This window comes from Crocuta crocuta, unplaced genomic scaffold, assembly GCF_008692635.1.
Source record: "Crocuta crocuta isolate KB4526 unplaced genomic scaffold, BGI_CrCroc_1.0 scaffold21, whole genome shotgun sequence".
NCBI classification, from domain to species: domain Eukaryota; kingdom Metazoa; phylum Chordata; class Mammalia; order Carnivora; family Hyaenidae; genus Crocuta; species Crocuta crocuta.
In genome coordinates this window covers 3,700,650-3,723,489 of record NW_027527938.1, presented here as the reverse complement: position 1 = coordinate 3,723,489, position 22,840 = coordinate 3,700,650, and the positions used below count along the sequence as shown (strand labels likewise).

Genomic DNA, 22,840 nt, shown 5'->3' with positions numbered 1-22,840 from the left:
ATGCATCAATGAATTCTGTTAAAGAAATCCATGCTACTTAATTATTTTCACTCAATAAGCTTAGAGTCAGAATCTTGTATTTAAAAAAAAGTTCAAAATATATTGCAATTTGAAATTAACCAAGACTTTTGGCTAAAAAACCAGTGATTTCCAGAGCACTGTCCATTCCAGAGAAACATTCTTGCACTCTGTTGGTTTTTCTTTCTCCTCATATGCTCAGTAATAACCATACACAAATAGTAAAAATCAAGAGCAGAACAAATAATATACTTTTTAAATAGGTAGTGCTTTACATAAAATTATAAACTGTGACATAAAGAATCATCTCAACACCAGTAACATACAGTCAAGAGGACTTCATATTATATGAGATTTAATGTGAACACCAATTTAGAATCTCCTGACACAAGTTCAAGGTAACAAATACCTAAATACTATATATTACTGAAGATTTTCTCCCTTATAAAAACATGGTCTTACTCCCAAATAATGTAGGAACCCAATCTCTTTCACTGACATAATAAAAAGGATCCAAATCTTGAAAGCTGGTGAAAAATCCAGTACTTTAATACTACAAACTCAGTCATTCCTAATGAGATTCTGTCTTTTATGATACCTCACAGCAGAAGACCTAGAAATAGTTGGGATTCAAAGTACATCTGAATTCCAACTGTTTTGATATTTTTTTCTCTCCCATTTACTTGATTATTAACCGATTCCCAACCAAACTCCTTCAAAAGATCTTTTAATATAGGCTTTGAAAGACCTTCATTGACAATATTATTATTGTTATTATTACATAGGGTAAATAAGTATCAGTGACAACAAGTATTCAGTTTCACAAAATCAATCAGTCTTAGAAAGATTCTAAGGCTCTTATTCAGAACGATCCACATAATGACAAATAACAAAGGTAAACAATCTTCATTATATCTGGTACTCATTTTTTTTCTCCTAAAATCATTTACATAGCATCTTATCTGCTACGTGGATTAATAGACTCTCCTGTGATACAGCAAAGATAAACTCGGATCCTTACCATGACTGCTAAGTTTAGTGGCTACTGTTGCCTTTTCTTTCTTCAAAGCTCTTTGCTGCTTCTAATACCTGATTTGCTTGGGGACAATCTAAAAACGACTGTTTTTCTAAGATCTGTCCATGTATATATTTCTCTGGTGTGTAAGAATGTGGCAGGGAGTGCTGGAGGGGAGGAGTAAATACACTGATAAGTCATTTAGGCTTATCAGTAGGAGCACTCAGTAGGACAGAACTTTAATCTATAAAGAAAATTCCTTCTGGCCATTTCTTTTCAAAAAGGAACTGTGTGTGCTTTACAAAAACAAAACCCCAAAATCCAGAGTAAATGAGGAAAGCATGAAAACCAGAAAATTGAGGATAATTACTCCATTGTATTGACCCTAGTTTAAAAAAAAAAATTCCAGATTATTCACCCAGACCCTGGAATATACAACTGTCACAATGAAATCATTTCAAAGGAAAACATGCTGCAATATGCTACTATGATTAAAAGCCATGTAATCTGGGGAACCTCGGAAACAAAAAGAAGATGACTAGGAAAACAGCTATTTACATACTTTTCTAAAAAGAAAGCCTGCAATTTTGTCATAGTTACACAAAGGCAGGTGTAACTTTCACCTTTACCTAGTATTAAAACGTATTTTCATCCACAGGTATTTAATAACATTCAAAGAAACTGCACATGGTTTAATACCAAGAATAAAATATTCTTTTATGATACTATTACATGTGTTTTAAGCCTGAACCCATCACCACACACAGTAAGGGTAACCACTTAGCACATACTCCTTTGACAGAAAAGATCCTTGCCCAGCTTTTCTTGTACTTCAGATTTTTTTTTAAATGCACAAATATTGTCAGACCCAAATGAGAGAATAAGGAGCAGAATGAAATACACCATATGTTCCCACTGTAGGCTGAGTCCTGGTCTTTGTTCCAATATTCTAGAGCCACTGGAAGGAAAGCTAAATATCCATCCATTAAGACATTTTTACATTATCGCTGGCAAAGTTATACTTCTGATAGGTTTAGTCATCTTGATTATTCCTGCCTGCATTTGCTTCCTTAATACAGCGGTCTTTCAATTTTAGGAACCTGCAGTAAACCACCCTGGAAAAACAGGTCGGTAGCAGGACAATCTGATAAAACGTAAAGGGGGACACTGAAGAAGAATGCAAAGTTATTTTCCTAGCGAAAGAGTTCTGAAGTAATTCTCTATCAATGACATTTTTTTTTTTTTTACCAGCTACGCACCTATCCGGATACCATCCACCTCCTCCTCAATGACCAGGGTTTCCCTCAATCTTAAGATCTCTCAGAACAGTTTTAATGGTGTAACTCACGCCCAAAACACTTAACCACGCCCTTTACACCCAGGATCAAGCCACCTTTTGCTTTTTCCCCCCTTTCAAAGTCCAAAATGTACGTCTTTCCTCTAAAAGGGTTCGCACCCGTTCCCTAACCCGAGTCAGAGACTCGAGCTGTGCCTTGACAGAATACCCACTGGAAGACGCTCTCTCCTGGGCAGTGGGAGGACGCCCAGAAGACGCCCCCACGCTTACCTCCCACACACCTGCAACCCCCGGTGGGATGCTGGAGCTGATGCTCGGAGGACTGCGCTCCGCTCCGCTCGCCTTCCTGCTCGCGTCTCTCCCGGGAAACTACGGTCCAGACTGCGCCTCCGGCAGCTACAGGGACCCAAGCTCCGCCCCCCCTCCTCTAGTTGGTGAATTCGGCAGCTGTTGCTCCTCCCCTGCTGTTCCGGCTACTGCCCCGGCTGGTGGCGGCGGGAAGCTGCCGCCCTAGGACCTTCCCGCTCCCTGCACTTCTGCAGCTGTTCTGCCACTTCCCTCCCCCCTGGGGACCCCTCTCTGCTCAGCCAGTGGCCTCACACCTGGAGCTGCCTCCCGAGCCCGGGAGCCTCCTCCAGGAGCCCAGGCTCACTCGATCCCTCCGCGACCCGCAGGTCTGGCCGCCTCGTGTGCTTGGGACTCTACCGCTTTCGGGGAAGCTGCTTCTCCGGCCTGAGCGCATCCCCACAGAGCTCCCTCCCTCTCGGCCGGCGATTCCCGCGTTGCCCCCTCTCCCCGCGTTGCAGCGTCCACAGCCCAGCCGCCCCTCGTTCCGCACCTCAAGCTCTCTCCCCAACCCCCTTCCTTCCTCTGCTCCGCTAGCCCGCCCCCACAATGGGTGAGCCGCTTGCAGGGCCGACCCAGCACCCTGATTGGCGCAGGTGAGAGCTGACCCCTCCCTTCCTCCTCCTTTCAAGCACCCTCTCTATCCGTCTCACCTCCTCCCGCAAAGGCAGGGAACTGTCCTATTATTGGGTAGAGGTGTCCCCACCCATCGCCTTAGGCTCTGCCGCGCGGCCTGCCGGGAGTTGTAGTCTTGCTTGCGCAGGAATTGCAGACGACGCCGGCGAGTGGGACTACGAGTCCCCATAGGCCCCTGCGCGACTCCGGCTGGGCAGGATTCCGGACAACGCCTGGTTCCTCTCGGGTCCTTCCGGCGTCGCCGGAGTGAATTGATCCGGGAGTTGAAGAGGGCTCCGAAGGTGGGAAGTGAAGTCAGTGCCTCAGTTGCCGGTAAGGTGTGGCTGTTCCGTCCCAGTCTCCGTAGCCCCGAGCGGAGCAGAAGAGGTCTGGGGTCACACGGGGGCCGTGGCTGAGGCACTTGGGCTTGGTTCTGGCAGGCGGAGCGGACGGGGCTGGAAACGGGGCCCTATGGCCGTAAGCGAGGTTACCCTACGCGAGTGGCGTAAAGCGGGTTTGTAAACGCTGCCTGCCCTGCTCGGGCCTGAACGCCTCCAGGAAGTCTCCTCTAGGTGGGGGCGGGAGGGGAAGGGCGAGGTTGGCCTTTGGTGCCCCCGGAGAAGGGAGAAGGCGGATGTGTCTGGGGTGGGGTCCTCTGNTGGAAGTAGGATAGGGGAAGAGTGGAGGAGGGAAGGGGCGCTTGGGAGTCGGCTCTTGAGGTGACTCAGGTTATGCCCTTTGAAAGAAGAGGAGAACTGTAGAAGGAAGAGTCAGATGTTGACAGAGACCTACGGATTCAGTTCCAGTTTCAAGATGTGGCCGTTCGAAGGAGGCAGTTTTGCCTCTGAGCAGAAAACCTTAACCCTCCTAGATAGAATTCCCAAGGTATCTTTACAAACCCGTTCTGTTTTCAAAGATACCGTCTCAGAGATGCTGATGAGAAACTGAAGGGATAAATGACGTGCCCAAGGTCACACACGTAGGGACAGATCTGAATCTAATCCAGTTGTAATCCAGCTTCTGAATCAGAGCTGCTGTAGCAGAAAAAAAAAGGGTAGAGAGGTTGGTGGGCTTTTGAAGTGAGTGGGGAAAATTGCAAAGTAATGCACCTTATGTATTTCTAAGAAGCCCTTTGTGAAGTAAGAGTTTTTTGAGTTGGAGAAAATTCCTCAGTAAAAGAAGGACACATTCTAACTTTTTGGAAAAGTAAGAATTGAGTTTCAGCTTACTTATTAGAAGTATGTTAAGTGATGAACTGTACCGACATTTTATTTTTTTCACTGTTTTCTAATTTTATTTTTGAGAGAGAGAGAGGCAGAGGCAGGGAAGGAGTTGTGGAGGCGCAGAGAGACGGAGACAGAATCCCAAGCAAGCTCTGAGCTGTGAGCACAGAGCCGGACTAGAAGCTTGAACCTACGAACCCTGAGATCATAACCTTAGCTGAAACCAAGAGTCTGTCACTTAACCACAGAGCCACCCAGGTGCCCCTGTACCACCATTTTAAGCAGTAGATAATGAGGTAGGAGAATGTCAAAAAAAAAATATCCTATCCTTATAGTTACAAGGTATTCCTTTCTCTTCCTACTGTAGGACTGACTTTTTACTCATTTTGTAAAACTGACAACAGTAGTGCAGGAATTCTTTCACAAAACTTAAAAAACTTACTTTACACTTTTTTTTTAAATAATAATAGCATCAAGAGAGTTTAGTGTGCACATAATTAGAAAAGAATATACGTTGCATTTTTTGGAAGTAACATCACATTTTTGTTCTCAACTTTTCCCTTTATTTTCTTGATCCTGGTGTGTGTATGTGCACGTGCATGTGTATAAAAACATCGGGCACTTATGTATTTTATTTTTCTTAGCATTATTTATGACTTTTAATTCATTCTATTTTATGTTAAAGAATGGAAAATTTGGACATTTATATTTTATATTAAGCAAAAAACAGTTTGCTTGTAACAGTCTATTCTTTATAATTGTTAGTATGACCATGTATGAATATTAATTATTGGATAGTCCTTTAATAGATTTTTAGGTGTATGTTGTTTGACATCAGAATTTCTTTGTGATAAGTTTATGTACAGTACTTAGGTATCTAGTAGTTAATCACACTTTGCTCCTGTGTAAGTTGACCATTGAAATTGCTGATTTTTTAATGTACTCTGCAGATATTTTCGACACTGTTTAACTTTTTTTTTTTAAATTTTTATTTATTTTTGAGAGACAGAGAGAGACAGATCATGGATGGGGGAGGAACAGAGAGAGAGGGGGGAGACATAGAATCTGAAGCAGCCTCCCAGCTCTGAGCTGTCAGCACAGAGCCTGATGTGGGGCTCGAACCCACAAACCGTGAGATCGTGACCTGAGCTGAAGTTGGACGCTTAACCAACTGAGCCACCTAAGCGCCCCGACACTTTTGAAAGTAAAAACAGTTTGTAGGACCATAGGAGATTGTTCCTCTATGAGTGAAGTTAAGATGGTCTGGAATTTAACATAACCTTTAAAATAAAATGGAGGTATGATACTAGAGAATGAAGTAGGAAGTGTAGGAATGACGTAGCACCATGAGTAGTAACACAGGATGCAAGGAAGGAAGATCAATTAAACAAATAGAAAATTATGCTATATTGGAAGGGTATGGTAGTTTACACAGACTGTAAACTGAACATAAGTTAGTGACAGTAAAGCAAGAGTGTTAATGTATTTTCTAGATGGCAGTGTAGATGTTGGCTTTTGTTGGGGGAAGTGTGAAGTGAGTCCTCTAACTTTGGCATGCAGCTATGAAGTTGTAGAATGAGCTTTTGACCCGAAAGTCAGGAAAATCTGGAAATAAGGAAAATTAATTTAATGCACTTGTTCACTGTGTGTTAGTTTTTCTCCTTGTCTCAGTTCTGTCATTACTTTTCATTTCTGAGGTCCATTGTAGTGTTGGTATTTCATCCATATTGGAGTCATGGAAGAATGGGTTGTTTTGCACTTACCATCTTTCAGTCACATGCTAGAGTACTGTGATCCATTTGGATCTCTGCACATTGAAGAATTTACGGTTCCCAGAGTTATGTGTGTACTTATATTTTTATAGTAGTTTGCAGTTCTCCAGTGTCCACATTTGTTCTCATTTTTGGTTTTTCAGGAGCCTTGGTGTCTGCTTTTGGACATCATCTCTTGTAGGACTTAGGATGTCTCCCATGTGCATCTATCTTTAAGTATAGAAAGTCACGAGAACAGGACTCTGTATTATCATTGTATTCCCAGTAGGTAAAATAATTGAGTACCTGTTTACACAGAGAACGAAGACGTTCAGATTGGTTAAGTATAAGGTCATTTAACTAGTGACTGGTGGGACTAAGGCATAATCCAAGTCTTTTGATCGTAGACTTTTACTATGATAAAGACTCTGTGCCTAAAATTATTTATTTTATGTGAGAGAAGGACTTAAAAGTACTTAAATATTCAAATATTCCTGCTCTCTTACTCTATTTAATGCTGTAGGTTATCCTTTGCCTCCTTTCTAGCTCTCCATCCTTGTTCCCAGCCTTTCTTATTTATTGAACCTTTTAGTTATTACATATGTAAGTTCCTTCCTGACTCGGGAACTTTGTATATATGTGCCCTCTCCCTGTTGGACTGCTCTCCTCTCCCTTCCCAAATCTGGCCAACTCCTAGTTAATTTGCAGATCTCAGTTTAAGTGTCATTCCTTAGGGGAACTTTCCTGACCTTCTTTGACTCCTCCTTCCTAAAATTAGAACTCAGCTATAGTAAATTCCCACTGTATCTTCATCATACTCCACACTTCTCCTTTGTAGCATCATCACAATAGGAACTTAATCATTTCTGTAATTTATTTGATAGATGTTTGTCTCCCTCATTGGATTATAAGCTACCTAGGTAGGGCTCTGTCATTTGTCATGTACCTTACCTCACTATTTACACAGAATCTGGCACAAAGTAAGTTTTCAATAAGTACTCAGTGAATGAATGAATAAATGATTGAATGAAGGAGTGCATTCATGTACAGTGCCTCCAGCACTCTGCTAGGGACAGAAATACAGAAATAAGTAAAACACTTGCTTTCTACCCTTAGATGAAAGCACTTACGACGTTTTATAATATAAGTTGTATTTTATAATGTTTTATAATATAAATTGTAGAAAGGATTGCATGGGTGGCTCAGTCGGTTAAGTGTGTACGACTTCCCCTCAGGTCACGTCTCACGGCTTGTAAGTTTGAGCCCTGCGTCAGGCTCTGTACTCACAGCTCAGAACCTGAAGCCTGCTTTGGGTTCTGCGTCTGTCTCTCTTTCTTCCCCGCTCCCACTGATGTTCTGTCTCTTTCTCTCTCAAAAATAAACAAACAGTAAAAAAATAAATTGTAGAAAGATGGGTTGTTTTTTTTTTTGAGGTCTCTAAAATCAGGATAGATCATTTTCTATAGCGAAATGACAAAGGAGTCATATTCTGTTACAGCAAACTTTCTGTACAACAGAGCATTTTGGAGACCTTATCACTGTCCTGCTTTTTGCAAGCAACATTCGTTATAACAAAATGCAGATGTGGAGGAAACTAACTTTTAATGGATTCTGTGCTTCCCTAATGTGATCTCATTCTGTCCTCAGCAGAATCCATGCTTCCTTTTCCTTTGTTGTTTCATTTTGTTTTTTTAACCATATCTTCTTTTGAATTTTACTTTTAATATCACCTGCTTTAGACTAGGTGACTTTGTAAAACTCAGTAGTGCTTGTTTCAGAGAAGCTTATATTTTGGGCTTCCTGAAAATTTTCATATTTCACTGGGTCTTACGATAATATCTACTTTAAACCTAGATACTTATGAGAGTAAAAAGTTTATTATTTTAAAAACATGCAAACTAAATTTCAGGGATAAATCTGTGTTAGGTTTTGGTTGTGAAAACAAATTCCCTAATTCTTTCAGTACTATAAGCATCGCATAGAATAAATTCAACAGCTCTGAGTTGCTATAATCTTATATGCTTTCATGAATTTGCCAATTCTCTGTCCCACAAGATATTGTCAAAAAATGATTGTTGGTATTTGGCTTTAAAATTTGATAATGCTCTCAGTTTTTATTAATAAATATAAGTCTTAGATAAGTCCTAAACTTCTTTTAAAAAGTCGGTTTTTATGTTATTTGAATCTTGGATTTAAAAAATTCATATTTACGTAGCATAACCAATATGTGGAAGATAAATCTGAAGTACTGCTTCTTACATGTTTTAAGATTATTAAGGTCATGATTATAGGTAATGTTATGAAGAATATTAAGCTAGGGTTACTTGGGTGGGTGACTCCGTTAAGCACCTGACGCTTGGTTTTGGCTCATTTTGCTGAGTTCAAGCCCCATGTCCGGTTCTGCACGGGCAGCAGGGAGCCTGCTTGGGATTCTCTGTCTCCCTTTCTCTCTGTCCCTTCCCCACTTGGAGTGTCTCTGTCTCTCTCAAAATATATAAACAGACTTAAAAAAAAGTTTTTTTAAAGAATATTAAGCTAATTTCATGGTAAATAAACTGTAAAAGGGATTCAGAAGTTAAAGAGTGTGATTGTTAGTGTATATTACTGCATTTGAAATGTTGTAGAAAGTTGCAGTCTTAGATACTGAATTTTTAGGGCGCACACGAAGTGTAACCAATGAAAGCACTTTTATTGCAGCAAGTAGAAATAATTTATTTGCAGAAAGGTAAACAATGTAGTTGGTGGTCTGTTTTTGTCTGTAAGAAGATGAAAAATGCAGTTTTTGTAATTTTAGTACAAAATTAATTGTATCTTCGGTGTAATATATTACAATATTATTTTTCAAGATCATTCATATTTTTGGTTTTAGTAACCTTTTTTTCTTTTTTAACTACCCAAAAGGTGAGTTTAATCTATTCAGCCTCAATCTCACTCTTTACTCTAGGTGCTTAGAATCAAGTGTTACTATTTAAAAGAAAAAAGGGGATTTTATCAGCAAGCTTATGAATTATTAGGCAACAGCAGTGGAACATATTAAATGGTAGTCACTATTGTTTGCTGAGGCCAATCCCTTGGAAATAAGTTTACCAGAAGTAAGTATAGATTACATAATAATACTTTGGTTCATTCATTTATCAAATATTTATTGAGTATGTATTATGTGTGAAATTGCCCTAAGTGTTTAGAATAAGCTGAAATTTAATTGGATGGCCAGAATTTATTGAGCAGTAACTTGGTGCCAGGCATCACACTAAGCATTTCACATGATGTCATATAATCTTTGGAACAGTAAAGGTGGAGGCACCATTATCCCCAATTTAAATGGGAAAATTAAAGTACAGAGAGGTTAAGCAACTTGCCCAAGGTTATACAACCAGTAATTGCTTGGAATTAGGATTTGAATCCAGCTGCCTCACTCAAGAGACCATATTTTAAATCATTGCCATAAAGATTATGTTAATAATTGAGCTCTATTGGAGGGCAGTTAGGTTTAGAGTTGCAGTTACAGAGAGCTTTTATAGTAGATGGTAAGGTCAGTAGAGCAGGCAAAAATTACTTACATTCAAACTTACTCTACAAAAAATCTCTTAGGGAGTTACCACCTTGGAGACTAATACAACTTTGACCCAACTTGTTTTCTTTAGCACTGGAATAGAATTACTTTTTTTTGAGTAGTTCCGAGGCATGTTGGGAAAGTAATATGTATCGTACAGGAATCGCAGTGTGGTAGGCTGCTCATCATGAGAGGCACTGCGGCTGGGAGTCTGGCGGGGGAATAGCAGATCCATGCCTGTTCTGTCTTTTCTTCGGGGGCTTATGTGCCTGGAATGGAGTTATGACCATCTTTGTGTTTCTATAGTTATTTTTCGTTATTGTCTTCCAAAAATGTTAAGCATGTGATGTTGAACTTGCTCGGTGAGTATGTATATAATGTGAGGCAGGTATGCTCACGGAGGTACGCAGAGCGGCAGCTTCACATGACGTGTTTCTTTATTGTTCCTCGTCCCGCCAGACTGAAGCACCCTCAAGGACACGGACCTTTTCTCACTTCATCACCACATCTCCCACTAACACTTGCTGACGTAGCCCGACTATGCCAAGTACCATGCTAGCTACTAGGAGATAGAGAAAGGAATAAAACTTCTCTTTCGGGGAAGGGGATGGAAAGACTGTTACATGAGCATTTAGCCTTTCTAATATATATATATTTTTTCCAATTTTCCTTTTTGACCTCTTTTACCCTTTCTCTTATGTACTCTTTGCACGCATCAGTTCATTTGGTAATTTTGGGTCAGAGCTGATAGAAAGGGGGAAATAGTACAGTTTCTCTAATTTAGCCATCTGGTCTTTTGTACTGAAACATGCCTTCCTGCCATATTCAAGCACCCTGTGTTCAGGATGAACCAGACCAGTGGAGATGGAAGTTCCGGAATGACCAAACCCTAAGATGTCACGCCCCTGCTGCCTCCTTAGACTTCTATCATATAAGGTTGTTACAACAAAAGCCAGTTGGGAATGACAGATGAGTCAGACCTGGCCTCTAGGCTGCAACTGCTCCCCATACTAGTTCACATTGTTGCAAGGTTAATTAATTTAATGCCAAAGAACTGTGAATTTTGCTGTGAACTTTTGTTCAGAAATGTATATGCTTTCTGGATGTCTTCTTTACCCATAATAAAATTGGCATTTTGGCAGTGTTGTCAAAACGCCAGATTTCTGAGGTCCTACCTTAATTTTGGTGTCCCTCCTTAAAAAATTCGTTTGGCAAAGGAAGGGTACAAGAGAAAGTATATATACAAGCACATACCGCCATTTCTTTTTGTGATCAGTTAGGAGCTAAACGTCAAGTTGGCTGCTATCAAGATAGAACCATGTCTTTATTAGCACCTAGTTTTAAGCAAATCACCCACTCAGTATCTTATCTGGAGCTAACAATTTTATCAACATTTGAGTGCCTTGTGGCAGTGTTTTGGTGCAAAGAAATTTTGCAAGGTAAGGTAAAGAAAATACACAATGCATTTGGTAGAGGACCTTAGGCAATTAAGAGTCTTTAAGGTAAATGGTAGATAACTAAGATTATAAGTGATACAGAGCAGGTAGACCTGGCCCAGGTGGTACAGACTCCTTAAATTGTACCTTCAAGCATAGAGAACCTAGGAATAGTATGAGCATTTGAGTTTAGTTGAATTTCTAAGGTATTTTAAAAGAAAGCTTTTAACATAATGGAGAAATTAAAACAGGAGATCACAAATAGTAATAAAAAGGAAAATAGAAAGATGTCCCTAGGACACTTGGTGGCTTCTCGGGCATTATTTCATTCATGAGCCACTAGATTAAGAGCTTTATAAGCAGAGGATAAACGTATTCAAGGGGCAGCTTTGTTTCCTGCCCTACAACAAATGTTTCAATTACATTTTGTTCAGACCAGGTTTTAACAGAAACTTAGGCATTGGAATAGGAAAAAAATTGAGGATTATCACAGCTAAAGAAATGTGTATTTTTTTCCCCTAAATTAGTTGTATAGAAATATCCTGGAAGCCAGTTGTCGCTATTTCTCTTGTTGTTCCCATTTCCCATCGGGTAACTCAGAGGTAATGAGCCCTTTGATTTTGTTGTCAGCTAGTCATTATATCATATAGGTTATTCGCTTTTATGAATTATCCTGAAGTCTTTGACTGCATCTTGATTTTACCCCATTACCCGGTCTGCTTCTGGGCCACAGTTTTCTTTATTAAGTTGATCTGTTTACAATAAGAGAAGTAATTCTGATGTAGTCTTGACAAATAATTAAAATTTATTTATTGACCAAATTCTTTTCAGTATTCTAAAACTGTAACTTGCTTTCAGTGATGTGTAACTTTTTTTCTGGTGGCCCAAGTAATTTATTTATGTCTCCGTTTTAACAAATGGGGGAGGAAAAGTTTTTAAAAATATGCTGTGTAAAGTAGGCTTATAATATTGTGATATCAATATGAGGTGGTCATTGTGTGTACTGTGCAGGTGTGGACTAGGCTGAGGTAAATGGGGGGCCTAGGGTACAAACTTTGAGGCACTTACTCTGTCATACAAGTCAGAGCTAAATTTTGTACTCTTACATGTGTAGTTTGCCTCACCTTAGTTCCAGTCTAGGTGCTATGTCAGGTGCATAGAATTTTATCTAAGATATCGGTAACAATATGAATTGAATGCATGTTGTGTGTCAGCTACTGTATTAAGTGCTTCATGATGTATTTAGTACTCTTAATAACCAGTAAGCTGGGTACTTCAGTCACTATTCATTAATTTCTCACTGCATATAGAGATTAATAAATAATAACACCCAGCTGAACAAAAATTGAAACTCAGATCTTTGTTTCGAATTTGAGAGCTTTACAATCTGCTCTATACTGCCCACCTGTATGTAGAAATACTTAATTCTTGTCCATATAGATTTCTTTATTAAGAAACAATACTTCCCACACAAAAGAAATGGTACTCTCCAAAATCTACAAGTGCATTCGCTGACACAACACGGTTAACTTGTAAGATGAGGGAGTCAGAGGTCTCAGCAGTGCCAAAATGAAGATCTGCAAACTTGTGCTGCTTTGTACCACTTGGAGTGACTTTGAATCAGAGCCCCATCCCTGCTGGCTTCAGTCTTCAGATACTGCGCAGAGTCTGGGAGTCTTGGCTATAAGCAGATTGACCCACGGATGACGTAAGAAATAGGGCAGGTTAGTTTAGAAGTACTTCATTTGCCAGACTAACGTAACCTGTACAGTAAGCTGGAGTAGCTCAGTAACATACTTGTTTAAAATGTCTGTCACTGGTTTGTTTCTCAATGTTAATTTCTATGGGCATTTCTTTCTAAGTGTTAGAATTTGGAAACTGGACTAGATAATATATAATGGCCGGTTTTGCTTTAAAATGTGAGGGTTTAATGGACATGGAGGAGAGCACTTGCGGGAATGAGCACTGAGTGTTATATGGAAACCAACTTTACAATAAACTATTAAAAAATTTGAGAGTTTAGTGTTTAAGGTTTTTAAATGCATAAGCGTATGACAAGAGTAAGAGTAAATTTACTGGTGAGAGATTGAGATCTAGAACTGAATTTTGGAAAAATGCGGCCCTCAAAAGGCTTTTGCCAACACCTCACCCTTGCTTTTGGGAACATTTCCCTTTGTTCTTCATAACCTTGTTTCTAATGCTTGTGTCCTGACAGTCTTAGAGCAGGGCTTTCCAACTGTGGAAAGTTGTTAAAGAGCTCCTCTGAGAGGGAGGGGCTGAGGGGTTAGGAAACTAGTTACTTCATACACTTACTGGATGAATGAACAGGTTAGGGTGTTTTACCTCTCTTGATAAAATATTTTATTTGAAAAACAAACAACAGTTCTGCTGTTTTAAAGAAGCTTAGAATCACTTATCCTTCACTGTTTCTCTGGCTTTCAGGAGCCCTTGATTCTCTTGGTTAGACGGTTGTGCAGGAGACCTGATTTCTAGAAGGAGATCTGTTATTTCATCTGAGATAAAAATGTGGTAGTAGTAATAGCTAATATGGAATAATTACTATGTACTGTGCACTGTTCTAACCACTGTATCTGTAGTAACTTGTTGAATCTTCACATCAACCTTAAAAGAAGGAGGCTATAATATTATTCCCATATCCTAGATGAGAAAAATGTAGCTCAGAGAAGTTAGAAAACTGGCCCCAGTTCACTGCGTCTAGTAAGTGATAGATCCAGGATTCAATCTAGGCAAGTCTGGTTCTAGAATCACTGTGTTTATTTTACCCTTGTCTCTAATGACAGTGCTATTAATGTTACCTAAGTATAATGGAAACAGTCCTATTCCTATTTTCCTTTAGGTAGCATTGTGGATTTTGAAGTGTTTCTTAGAACCTTAATCCTCTATAGAAAAATAAATTGTAAGTTTTAAGTGACTGATTTGTAAGTGTATGTTTAGAACCAAGCCTGCTTATTAGTTAAGGAACACGTATCTATGGCAGACATACGGAAATTAACAAAGAATGATAAAAGTAATAGAGTCAAATTTAGAGCACTTTTACATTTTGCATTTTTCCTTCATGGGTCACTATTCTAATTTGCCAGTGTTGCCTGTTTTCAAAGACATCTTAGCTTTCAGATGATGTTTTAGTTGGAACCTCTCTTCTTAATTAAGAGCTCAGCAAATGCTTGTTTGGTTAGTCATGTTTACAAAGATATTGAACACTTATCTTTTTGTTCTTCTTTTTGAGAAAACTGTAGCTGGAGTCCTTCAACTAGATAGCAGTATCAGACACCTGGAAATTGTGTTATGATAGACTGGGTACCTTTAAAAATTTGATTATAGTGATAATTCATTGTGAAATGTGTACTTTATTTGAATAATATAAAAGTGCAAAAACACAGTATTTAGTAAATTATAGGTATTTAATATAGAGACTTTATGGTTTGCTTTAGAAATTACTTCATCTTTATTCTAACTACGTCTCTTGAGTTTGCAGCTTAGGTTTTTAAAGAAGAAACTAAAGCATGGAGACGTAAAGTAACTTGCTCAGAGCTAAGATGGTTTGTAATGATACCACCAGAATTTGAGCTCTTGTTTTCAAGACTTTAATACTTGCGCTTTTTTTCCATAGTTCTGAACAAATTCTCCATTGGTAATTTGAAGTTGTCAAAAAAAAATATTGATCTATGTAAACAAATATGGTGGCTAAGTGCCCTATGTTACACTTACCATTAACAAGAAATTGTTTGGGGGCACTAGGTGTAGCTCAGTCAGTTAAGTGTATGAGTCTTGATTTCCACTCAGGTCATTATCTCATGGTGGTTCATGAGATGGAGCCCCCACATCAGGCTCTCCACTAATAGTGCACTCTCAGTACAAAGCCTGCTTGAGATTCACTCTCTGCTTCTCCCCCTGCATGTGTGTACATGCATATGTGTGTTCTCTTAGTCTCTCTCAAAATAAACAAACATTAAAAAACAAAAAACAAAAGAGGTTGTTTCTAGATGTCCCTAAATACAAAATTCAGCAAAAACTGAACTGATCGTAGTACATGTTCAGAGAAGTTGAGTTCCACATAACCTTATTAAAAAAGCAAACTATATATGGAAGAGAGCGAATTATAGACAGTATAATTTGCAAAGGAAGGAGAGAGGTAGGTTTATCTTGAAGGCTTCAAGCTTATTTTGACCTAAGTAGGATCTCCTACTTTATTCCTCTGCCTTCCCTTTTCCTAGCTTTCTCCTCTAAACCTTTTGTCTCTTGTTTAAAAGTAGTTAAAACATTTGGGGATGAGCAGGCCCTAAACAGTAGGTTGTGATATCAAAGACTCACCTTTTCAGCTGTGCAAAATGGCCAGGCTGAGCTACACAGCCTTAAAATAAATGTAGTTTCTCCAGGAGCCTGATGGATATGATTCATGATGCCAGGTGCTTGAGAGAAAGCAGAGAGCTGTCATGTATTTGAAACCTTGAATCAACCAACTATCGGGGAGGATCTCTTTACTAGAATTCATAAAAATTTTTTATGATCTGATAATAAAAGAGTTTAGTTTCCCATGAGATTACTTTTGAATCTCTAGTAGATCACGGTAATAAAGTTTTATTGTCACTGAAATTTGGAGTTTCAAAGCCTTTAAAATTATGTAGTTTTATCCCCTCTTTGTTTCTGTTGGGAAAACAAACTAGTGATTAAGTGAAACTTCAAGTCGGAACCAAAAAGAAGCCCAGTCTCAAGTACTTAGTATTACCTGTGTCCCTGAGACTGGCCTTGGCAACTAGTTTTTCTGACTCTCTAGGCACCTTTCTTTCCATACCAATGGTTTCCAGCTTGTCCTGCTCACAAGAATCATCTAGGTTGTCTACTAAAAACACAGCTTCCTGGACCCTTCCTTGGAGATTCTGATGGAGTCATCTTGGGAATGTTTTTAATAAGCACTGAAGTGACTGTGCTGGCTTAGGTCATCCAACATTTGGGAACTACACCACTCGTGCACCCTTTCCCTTAGTGCTTTCTGCTAAAGCTGGATAACTTTTTGGATCTTGCTCATATGTAAAGCAAGACTAACCTATGTTGGAAATTCTTGCACTTTGAGAATTTTGTGAACTATGGAATTATATGCCAATTATGTCCCATGGTCTAAAAGACAGCCTCTCAGCCTTAATAAAAATGAGACATTAGAATTTATAATCTGCAACTGTTTCTCTAGTTTGATTTGCTTTTCATGTAAATTTCTTTTGGAATTCTGATTTTAGTTGCAATCATCTGATGCTAATGTTGTCTTAGCTTACTATACTAGGAAGAGCATGGGATAGAGAGGAGTAGTGAAAACTGGTAAATGTGACTTGTAAATTAAAATCTTTGTTAATAGAATTAATTAGATTCCTTTGTATGTTTTTGTTTTGCTAGGCTTGATATTTGAAAAGTATTAGCAAAGCTGATTTAACTTATAAATTAGCCATCTCTTATCTCATTAATTTGTTCATTCTACAAACATTTATTAGTGTCTGCTATGTATCTGCTGCCCTAACTAAGGTCTGTATTGGGAAAAAGAAATATGTTTATAAGTGGTAACCGAAACATGAATCTGCTTCTTGCTAGAATGAATAAACTTCTTTGAGCTAAGTGTTCATGAGGAGACTGGAGATCCAAGCAAAATAAATAAATAAAACTCCCCTCTTTAAGGAGGGAAATTAAAAGAATTATAAGAATTTAAGACCAGGTAAGGGGACTAAGTCCTGGACTTGCCTACAGAGAAAAACAAGGCAAATAGACCTGCCTACAAATGTTCTTGTTGCTGTTGTTGTTTGTTTTTTGTTTTAGAGAGAGCGTGCAAGCCAGGGAGAAGGGAAGAGACAGAGAGAGAGAGAGAGAGAGAGAGAGAATCTTAAACAGGCTCCATGCTCAGCACAGAGCCAGATGTGGAGCTTGATGGATCTCACAACCTGGGATCATGACCTGAGCCAAAATCGGTTTAGAATCAGATGCTTAACTGACAGAGTCACCCAGGCACCCCCTGCTTACAGATATGTTTTAAGTGTAGAATTTATTTAGGAGCCTTCTTTTTCTCCCTAAGAACTTTGTATTTCAGTACCAGGGACTTCCATTTATCCACTCTTTATATTTGTGACTAAATAACTTTAGCTCTAGAGTTATCTCATACCCCAGATGGATTAAAATGAGGCTGTTTCAGGAACTACCGATTCTGAACATGGAGATCTGAGTGTAGTTCTTTAAATGAACAGACTCCTGTTCTTTGGATAGGGCAGGGCAGAAGCCCCTCTAAGACCAAGAGTTCTGCAGTGGAATGGACAAGAACTTAATACTTATGCATCATGTGTTAGAGATTAGCAGTGTAATTTTGAACACTCAAGGAAATGAGAAAAGTACAAATGAATAGGTTGCTTAAATTCTATTTGTATTGGTTTCACCGTATCACAGAGGATTGTTTTGAAGAAGAATTTGCTTATAAGTATACCTTTTGGGGGCACCTGGGTGGCTCAGTTAGGTGTCCAACTCATGATCTCAGCTCAGGTCATAATCTCACGGTTCGTGATTATTGGACCTCAAGTTGGGCTTGGTGCTGACACCATAGAGTCTGCTTGGGATCTCTCTCTGCCCTTCCCCTATGTGCTCTTTCCCTCTCTCTCTCAAAATAAATGAATACACTTTTTTAAAATGTATACCTTTTTTCTTAAGTTATTGGTCTTTATAGTTCTGGTTCTTTTTTGTTTGTTTTTCTTGTTGTTGTGTGTGTGTGTTTGAGAGAGAGAGAGAGAGATGCTAGTTCCTTGTGAAACAAAGCTTTGAAATCAAAACTTTGCCCCCCCCCATGCAACACTTTGGAAATGGGAAACAAAGTAGTTTCTATGTTGCCACCATCCCCACATTAAATTTTTATTTATTGTTAGCAATTACAGCCATGGCAAGTCATTTTTTGGACTGTGGTTTCTACTGCACTAGATGTTGGATGTGGTAACTTCTTAAGGCCTTTCCAGATTTGGGATTTGGAGTTATTAATCTTCAGTTGGCTCTGCATGCATGATCAGCACTCACCTTCTGTTAGAGAATTGAAACTTTGTTAATGTGATGCCCAGCTGCTCAGGGTCTGACCACATCCATTGTGAAAGGATCCTTCTCAAAGGGGCAGGGCCTCAGCCCTTCATCAGCTTACTACCTTTGCTATTTAGGTAACAGGCTCTTTGTTGATGGGAGTCATTGCAGGTTATTCATTGAACCTTTTCAAATAAAGAAGCATGTAGAAGGAATGGCAGTATTTTTAAACTTGTACTAAAAATGACAGAACAGTTTAATATTTAAGAAGTCTTATTGAAATTGTTGATTTTTAATCTCATGTAAAAACACTAATGAAACCATGAGTAGCAGCAGGTTATGAATGTGTGTTCCTCCTCTTTAGCCACCTCTTTAAATATTGCTATATCACTTTCTTTTTGATGGTAAATAGTAGCTACAGTACTGCACAGTTAGTTTTAGAGGTAAGAAATACGTAATATATGTTTGGGTTTTCTTAAAAAAGAATTATAAATATCTCAAGTGAAAATTTCCCAACATGGGACAGTACTACTGATTAAACACAATGAAAACAATTCAACGTGGCTGTTTACAAAAGGTAAAAAATTAAGAGTTTGAACAGACTTAGTGGGGTAGATGCCCTCAGGAATCCTGAAAGTGACTCTAGCCACTGTTACTGATTCCTTCACTTCTGTCTGCCTTAAAATATGCAGGGATACACATATGTTCAAAAGAGTAAAAGACAAAAATGTTCCAATTGAGCCTACTTTAGTATTTCACTTCCTTTTTACTGAGATCATTAGACTCTTCTCTCACCAGCTCACTGTCAGCTCCTGCAGGTGGTTCCCCCCAGTATACAGGTGGCACTGCTCTTTGTTACTGGTGAGCTCATCAAGAAGTCAGATAATTTTGGGGTGCCTGGGTGGCTCACTCAGTTAAGTGTCCGAGTTAGGCTCAGGTCATGGTCTCACGGCTCATGAGTTCGAGCCCCAAGACAGCTCAGAGCCTAGAGCCTGCTTTGGATTCTGCGTCTCCCTCTCTCTCTGCGTCTCCCCTTACTTGCACTCTGTCTCTTTGTCTCTCAAAAATAAACATTAAAAAAAATTTAAGAAGTCAAATAATTTTTTTTTGTCATGTTCATGCTAGGAGCATTGAAAACTTTTATCCACCTTTTTGAAACACCCGGTTTCTTGATACTAGTTCTCTCCTCCAGTTCTCCCATAGCAATAAAGCATCCTGACTTCTCCCTTGTAATACTGACAATTGTTTGTTTTCTGGCTTTCCTTTCACAGCATAAGCTCCATGAGGTCAGAGGCTGTCTTGTCTTGTTCACTGCTCTGTATTTAGTCCCAGGTCTAATACTGTATAGGTAATAAGATAGCTCTTCAAGTTCTGCTGTTGGCCCTGTTCTGCTGTTTTCTCAGTTGGTTTTTTCATTGATACTGATGCCTTCAATTACTGTCTATATTGTGCATCCACTATCCATTATTTTCATTTTGACTACTCTCATTTCAACCCCTCTATTTTGTTTCCAAGTTTAATATGAAATAATATTCACAATTTATTTTTATAATGTTTATTTATTTTGAGAGAGAGAGAGAGAGTGCATGAGAGTGGGGGAGCGTCAAGAGAGAGGGGGAGAGAGAGAATCCCAAGCAGGCTCTGCACTGTTAGCACAGAGCCCAGCGCAAGGTTTGAACTTAGGAACCTGAGCCAAAACCGAGAGTCAGAAGCTTAACTAACTGAGCCACCCAGGCACCCCCACAATTTATTTCTAAAGTGGAAAAGTAGAATACCAAATGGCTGATTACCTAGTTAAGTAGCAACAACAGGGCCACAACTGATATTTATGTACTTGTTACTTCCTCAAGTCTGATTGGTCTTTTATATAAATAGACCAAAGCAGTCTGCTTAAATAAATGATCTCATCAGTTAATGGTTTTCTTTTACCCTGTGAAATAAAAGTTAGGAATTGGCCTTTTTATTTTTATTTATTTATTTGGTTCTGGAAGGTCAGGGAAACAGCTTTTAGCTCAAAAACAAAAAAACTTCTATATTTAGAACTACCCGAAATGGGAGTAAACTGTTTCAGTAGGTATTGTGTTCTCCTTCACTTGTAGGGATATGGAAGGATGGATAGTAAGTAGTTCTCAGATGGGACAGGTTATTAGAGCTTTTTGATGCTATATGTACTTCAGGCCTTTGATTTTATGTTTCAAACTGGTTAGGTCTTCCACAGTCTGGCCCAGGTAAGTTTTTAGTGATTAGGATCACATCTTAATCACTCCTCACTGCATTTTATACATAGTGGGTGCTGAATATACATTTTTTCAGTGAATGAATAACTTCTGGGTATTTTCCTGGGTAGATGAGTGGAGGTTCTTTGTTTCCAGCTCAAACTTAGTTTTTTTATGTGGAATTATCAGATCTGGGTTGAAAGTATTACGATTCAGTCTGTGCCTCTGCATGTGTGTTCTTGGTCAAGTCATTTACCATCTCAGAACCTGCTTTTCCATCTGTAAAATTAGAATGGCACTTGGCATAAGGTAAGTTACATTGAGGGGACTAAAAACATGTGAAAAATGTCTTATAATCTGTAAAATGCTATATAAATGGTAGATTATTCAAAATTGATGGTTTTTAAATACATATATAAATATATATTGTTTAAAATATAAGTATGTCACTACTGTTACTCTTTCACTTTACAATTAGGCTCATTTTTTAGCCTAGGAAATAAATACAGTCGCTTTCTCTTAAAAATCAATATATTTCTGCAGCTTTTCAAGGCAAAATTTCTCTCTTACATTGTTAAATTCTCAGTATTTTTTTAAAAGGTTTTATTTATTTTGAGAGAGGCAGAGAATCCCAGCCAGGCTCTGTACTGTCAGCATGAAGTCCAGTGCAGCGCTTATGCTCATTAAACCATGAGATCATGACCTGAGCCAAAACTAAAATTTGGACTCCCAACTAACCGAGCTACCCAAGCACCCCAAATTCTCAGTATTTTACTTATTTTATTTTTTATTTTTTTAATGTTTATCCATTTTTGAGAAAGAGAGAGAGAGACAGAGCGTGAGTGGGGATGGGGCAGAGAGAGGGAAACAGAATCCTAAGCAGAATTCTAATCAGGCTCTAGGCTATGAGCTGTCAGCACAGAGCCCGACTCACAAGCTGTGAGATCATGACCTAAGCTAAAGTCGGGCACTTAACCAACTGAGCCACCCAGGCACTCCTCAGTGTTTTAATTCCAAATTATCAGTGTCTCAATCTCTGTACTTACTTTTTGTGTCAGATTTGGACAAAGATTTGCAATGTACTATTGGCAAAATAAACATTTTTCCCCCAAAAGACCACATTTGATAGAATTTTCCCACTTTTAAGATTAGTCTTAAATCTCTGGTGCTTGGCTATGTTATGACAAAATCAATGAACTATTAGCAAAAAAAATTTCATTCTAAGCACCTTAATTCTTTATTCTTAGTTCTTTAATGTGTTTCTTTATAAACACCTATGCTTTATATATTTCATAGCTATAGTTTTATATTACGTATAAATGTTATAATTATACATTTTATTGATACTTTTTTGTATTAACTTTTTTGATTGTATATAGTGGAATTAGATGCATCACTATTCCGTGGTGCTTCAGAAAGCAGTCTCTCAGTTGAAGATGAGTGCATTCATCATGAGTCACAACTTTGTGAATTCCTACTTAATAAGGGAAATTTGTTGTAAGAAAGGGCAAATTCTTGACTCTTGAGTAGGAAAAGAGATGTCATACAGATCTAGGTACCTTCATAAGTAAGATACATTAACAAATCAATTGTTCATAAGATAGGAACGCTGGAAGAGAAAGTGTCTGGTGTTTGTAATTTTCCCTTAATATAATAAACCTCTATTCATTCTTCCCTTTTAACCAGGTCAGTATATGTTTTGTGCCCTATTCTTTTATCACAAAAAAGAGAAGAAATATTGCAGTGAATGAAGATTCCTCTGCATTTTAGCACTGCCTTTTCTACTGTAGTTGGCTTTTGAATGAGGATGACAATGGAAGAGATGAAGAATGAAGCTGAGACCACTTCCATGGTTTCTATGCCCCTCTATGCAGTCATGTATCCTGTGTTTAATGAGGTAAGCCGATGAACATTTCCCCATATGGTGTCTGCAGTTTTCGATGCCTGCTTCATTTATTCATTTATTTGTTCTTTTCTGTAACAAGTACATAAGTGAATTTCATCTGTGTGTTAGACATTGTACCAGCACTAGATGTAAAATGGGGAATGGGGCACCTGGGTGGCTCAGTCGGTTAAGCATCTGACTTTGGCTCAGGTTATGATCCTGCGTTTGTGGGTTTGAGCCCCACACTGGGCTCTGTGCTAACAGCTGGTTGCTTGGAGCCTGTTTCAAATTCTGTCTCTCCCCCTCTCTCTGCCTCTCCCCTCCTCATGCTCTGTCTCTCTTGAAAATAAACATGAAGAAAAAAAAAACAGTGGGAGAAAAAACCTTAGATATATTGCTTCCCATCTGGAAATTTCACTATAGAGAGAAAGACAAA

General features: G+C 38.8%; 2 protein-coding genes across 3 annotated transcripts in view; one reads left to right on the top strand and one right to left on the bottom strand.

The window, feature by feature from the left end:
- SERPINI1 (serpin family I member 1) overlaps positions 1-2,725 on the bottom strand; it is a 71,387-nt gene extending 68,662 nt beyond the window's left edge. The window contains exon 1 of one of the 2 annotated variants that reach the window (XM_077752225.1): positions 2,612-2,725. The gene's annotated coding sequence lies outside the window, so the exon portion shown is untranslated. Of the gene's footprint in view, positions 1-2,600 lie in introns of both variants that reach the window. The other variant, XM_077752224.1, reaches the window with a different exon arrangement.
- A 616-nt stretch (positions 2,726-3,341) lies between these two features.
- Positions 3,342-22,840, top strand: part of PDCD10 (programmed cell death 10) — a 43,344-nt gene continuing 23,845 nt past the window's right edge. Inside the window, exons 1-2 of the mRNA XM_077752226.1 lie at positions 3,342-3,623; positions 22,206-22,416. Coding sequence (XP_077608352.1) covers positions 22,321-22,416 — 96 coding nt within the window. The 5' untranslated portion in view covers positions 3,342-3,623; positions 22,206-22,320. The remainder of the gene's footprint in view (positions 3,624-22,205; positions 22,417-22,840) is intronic.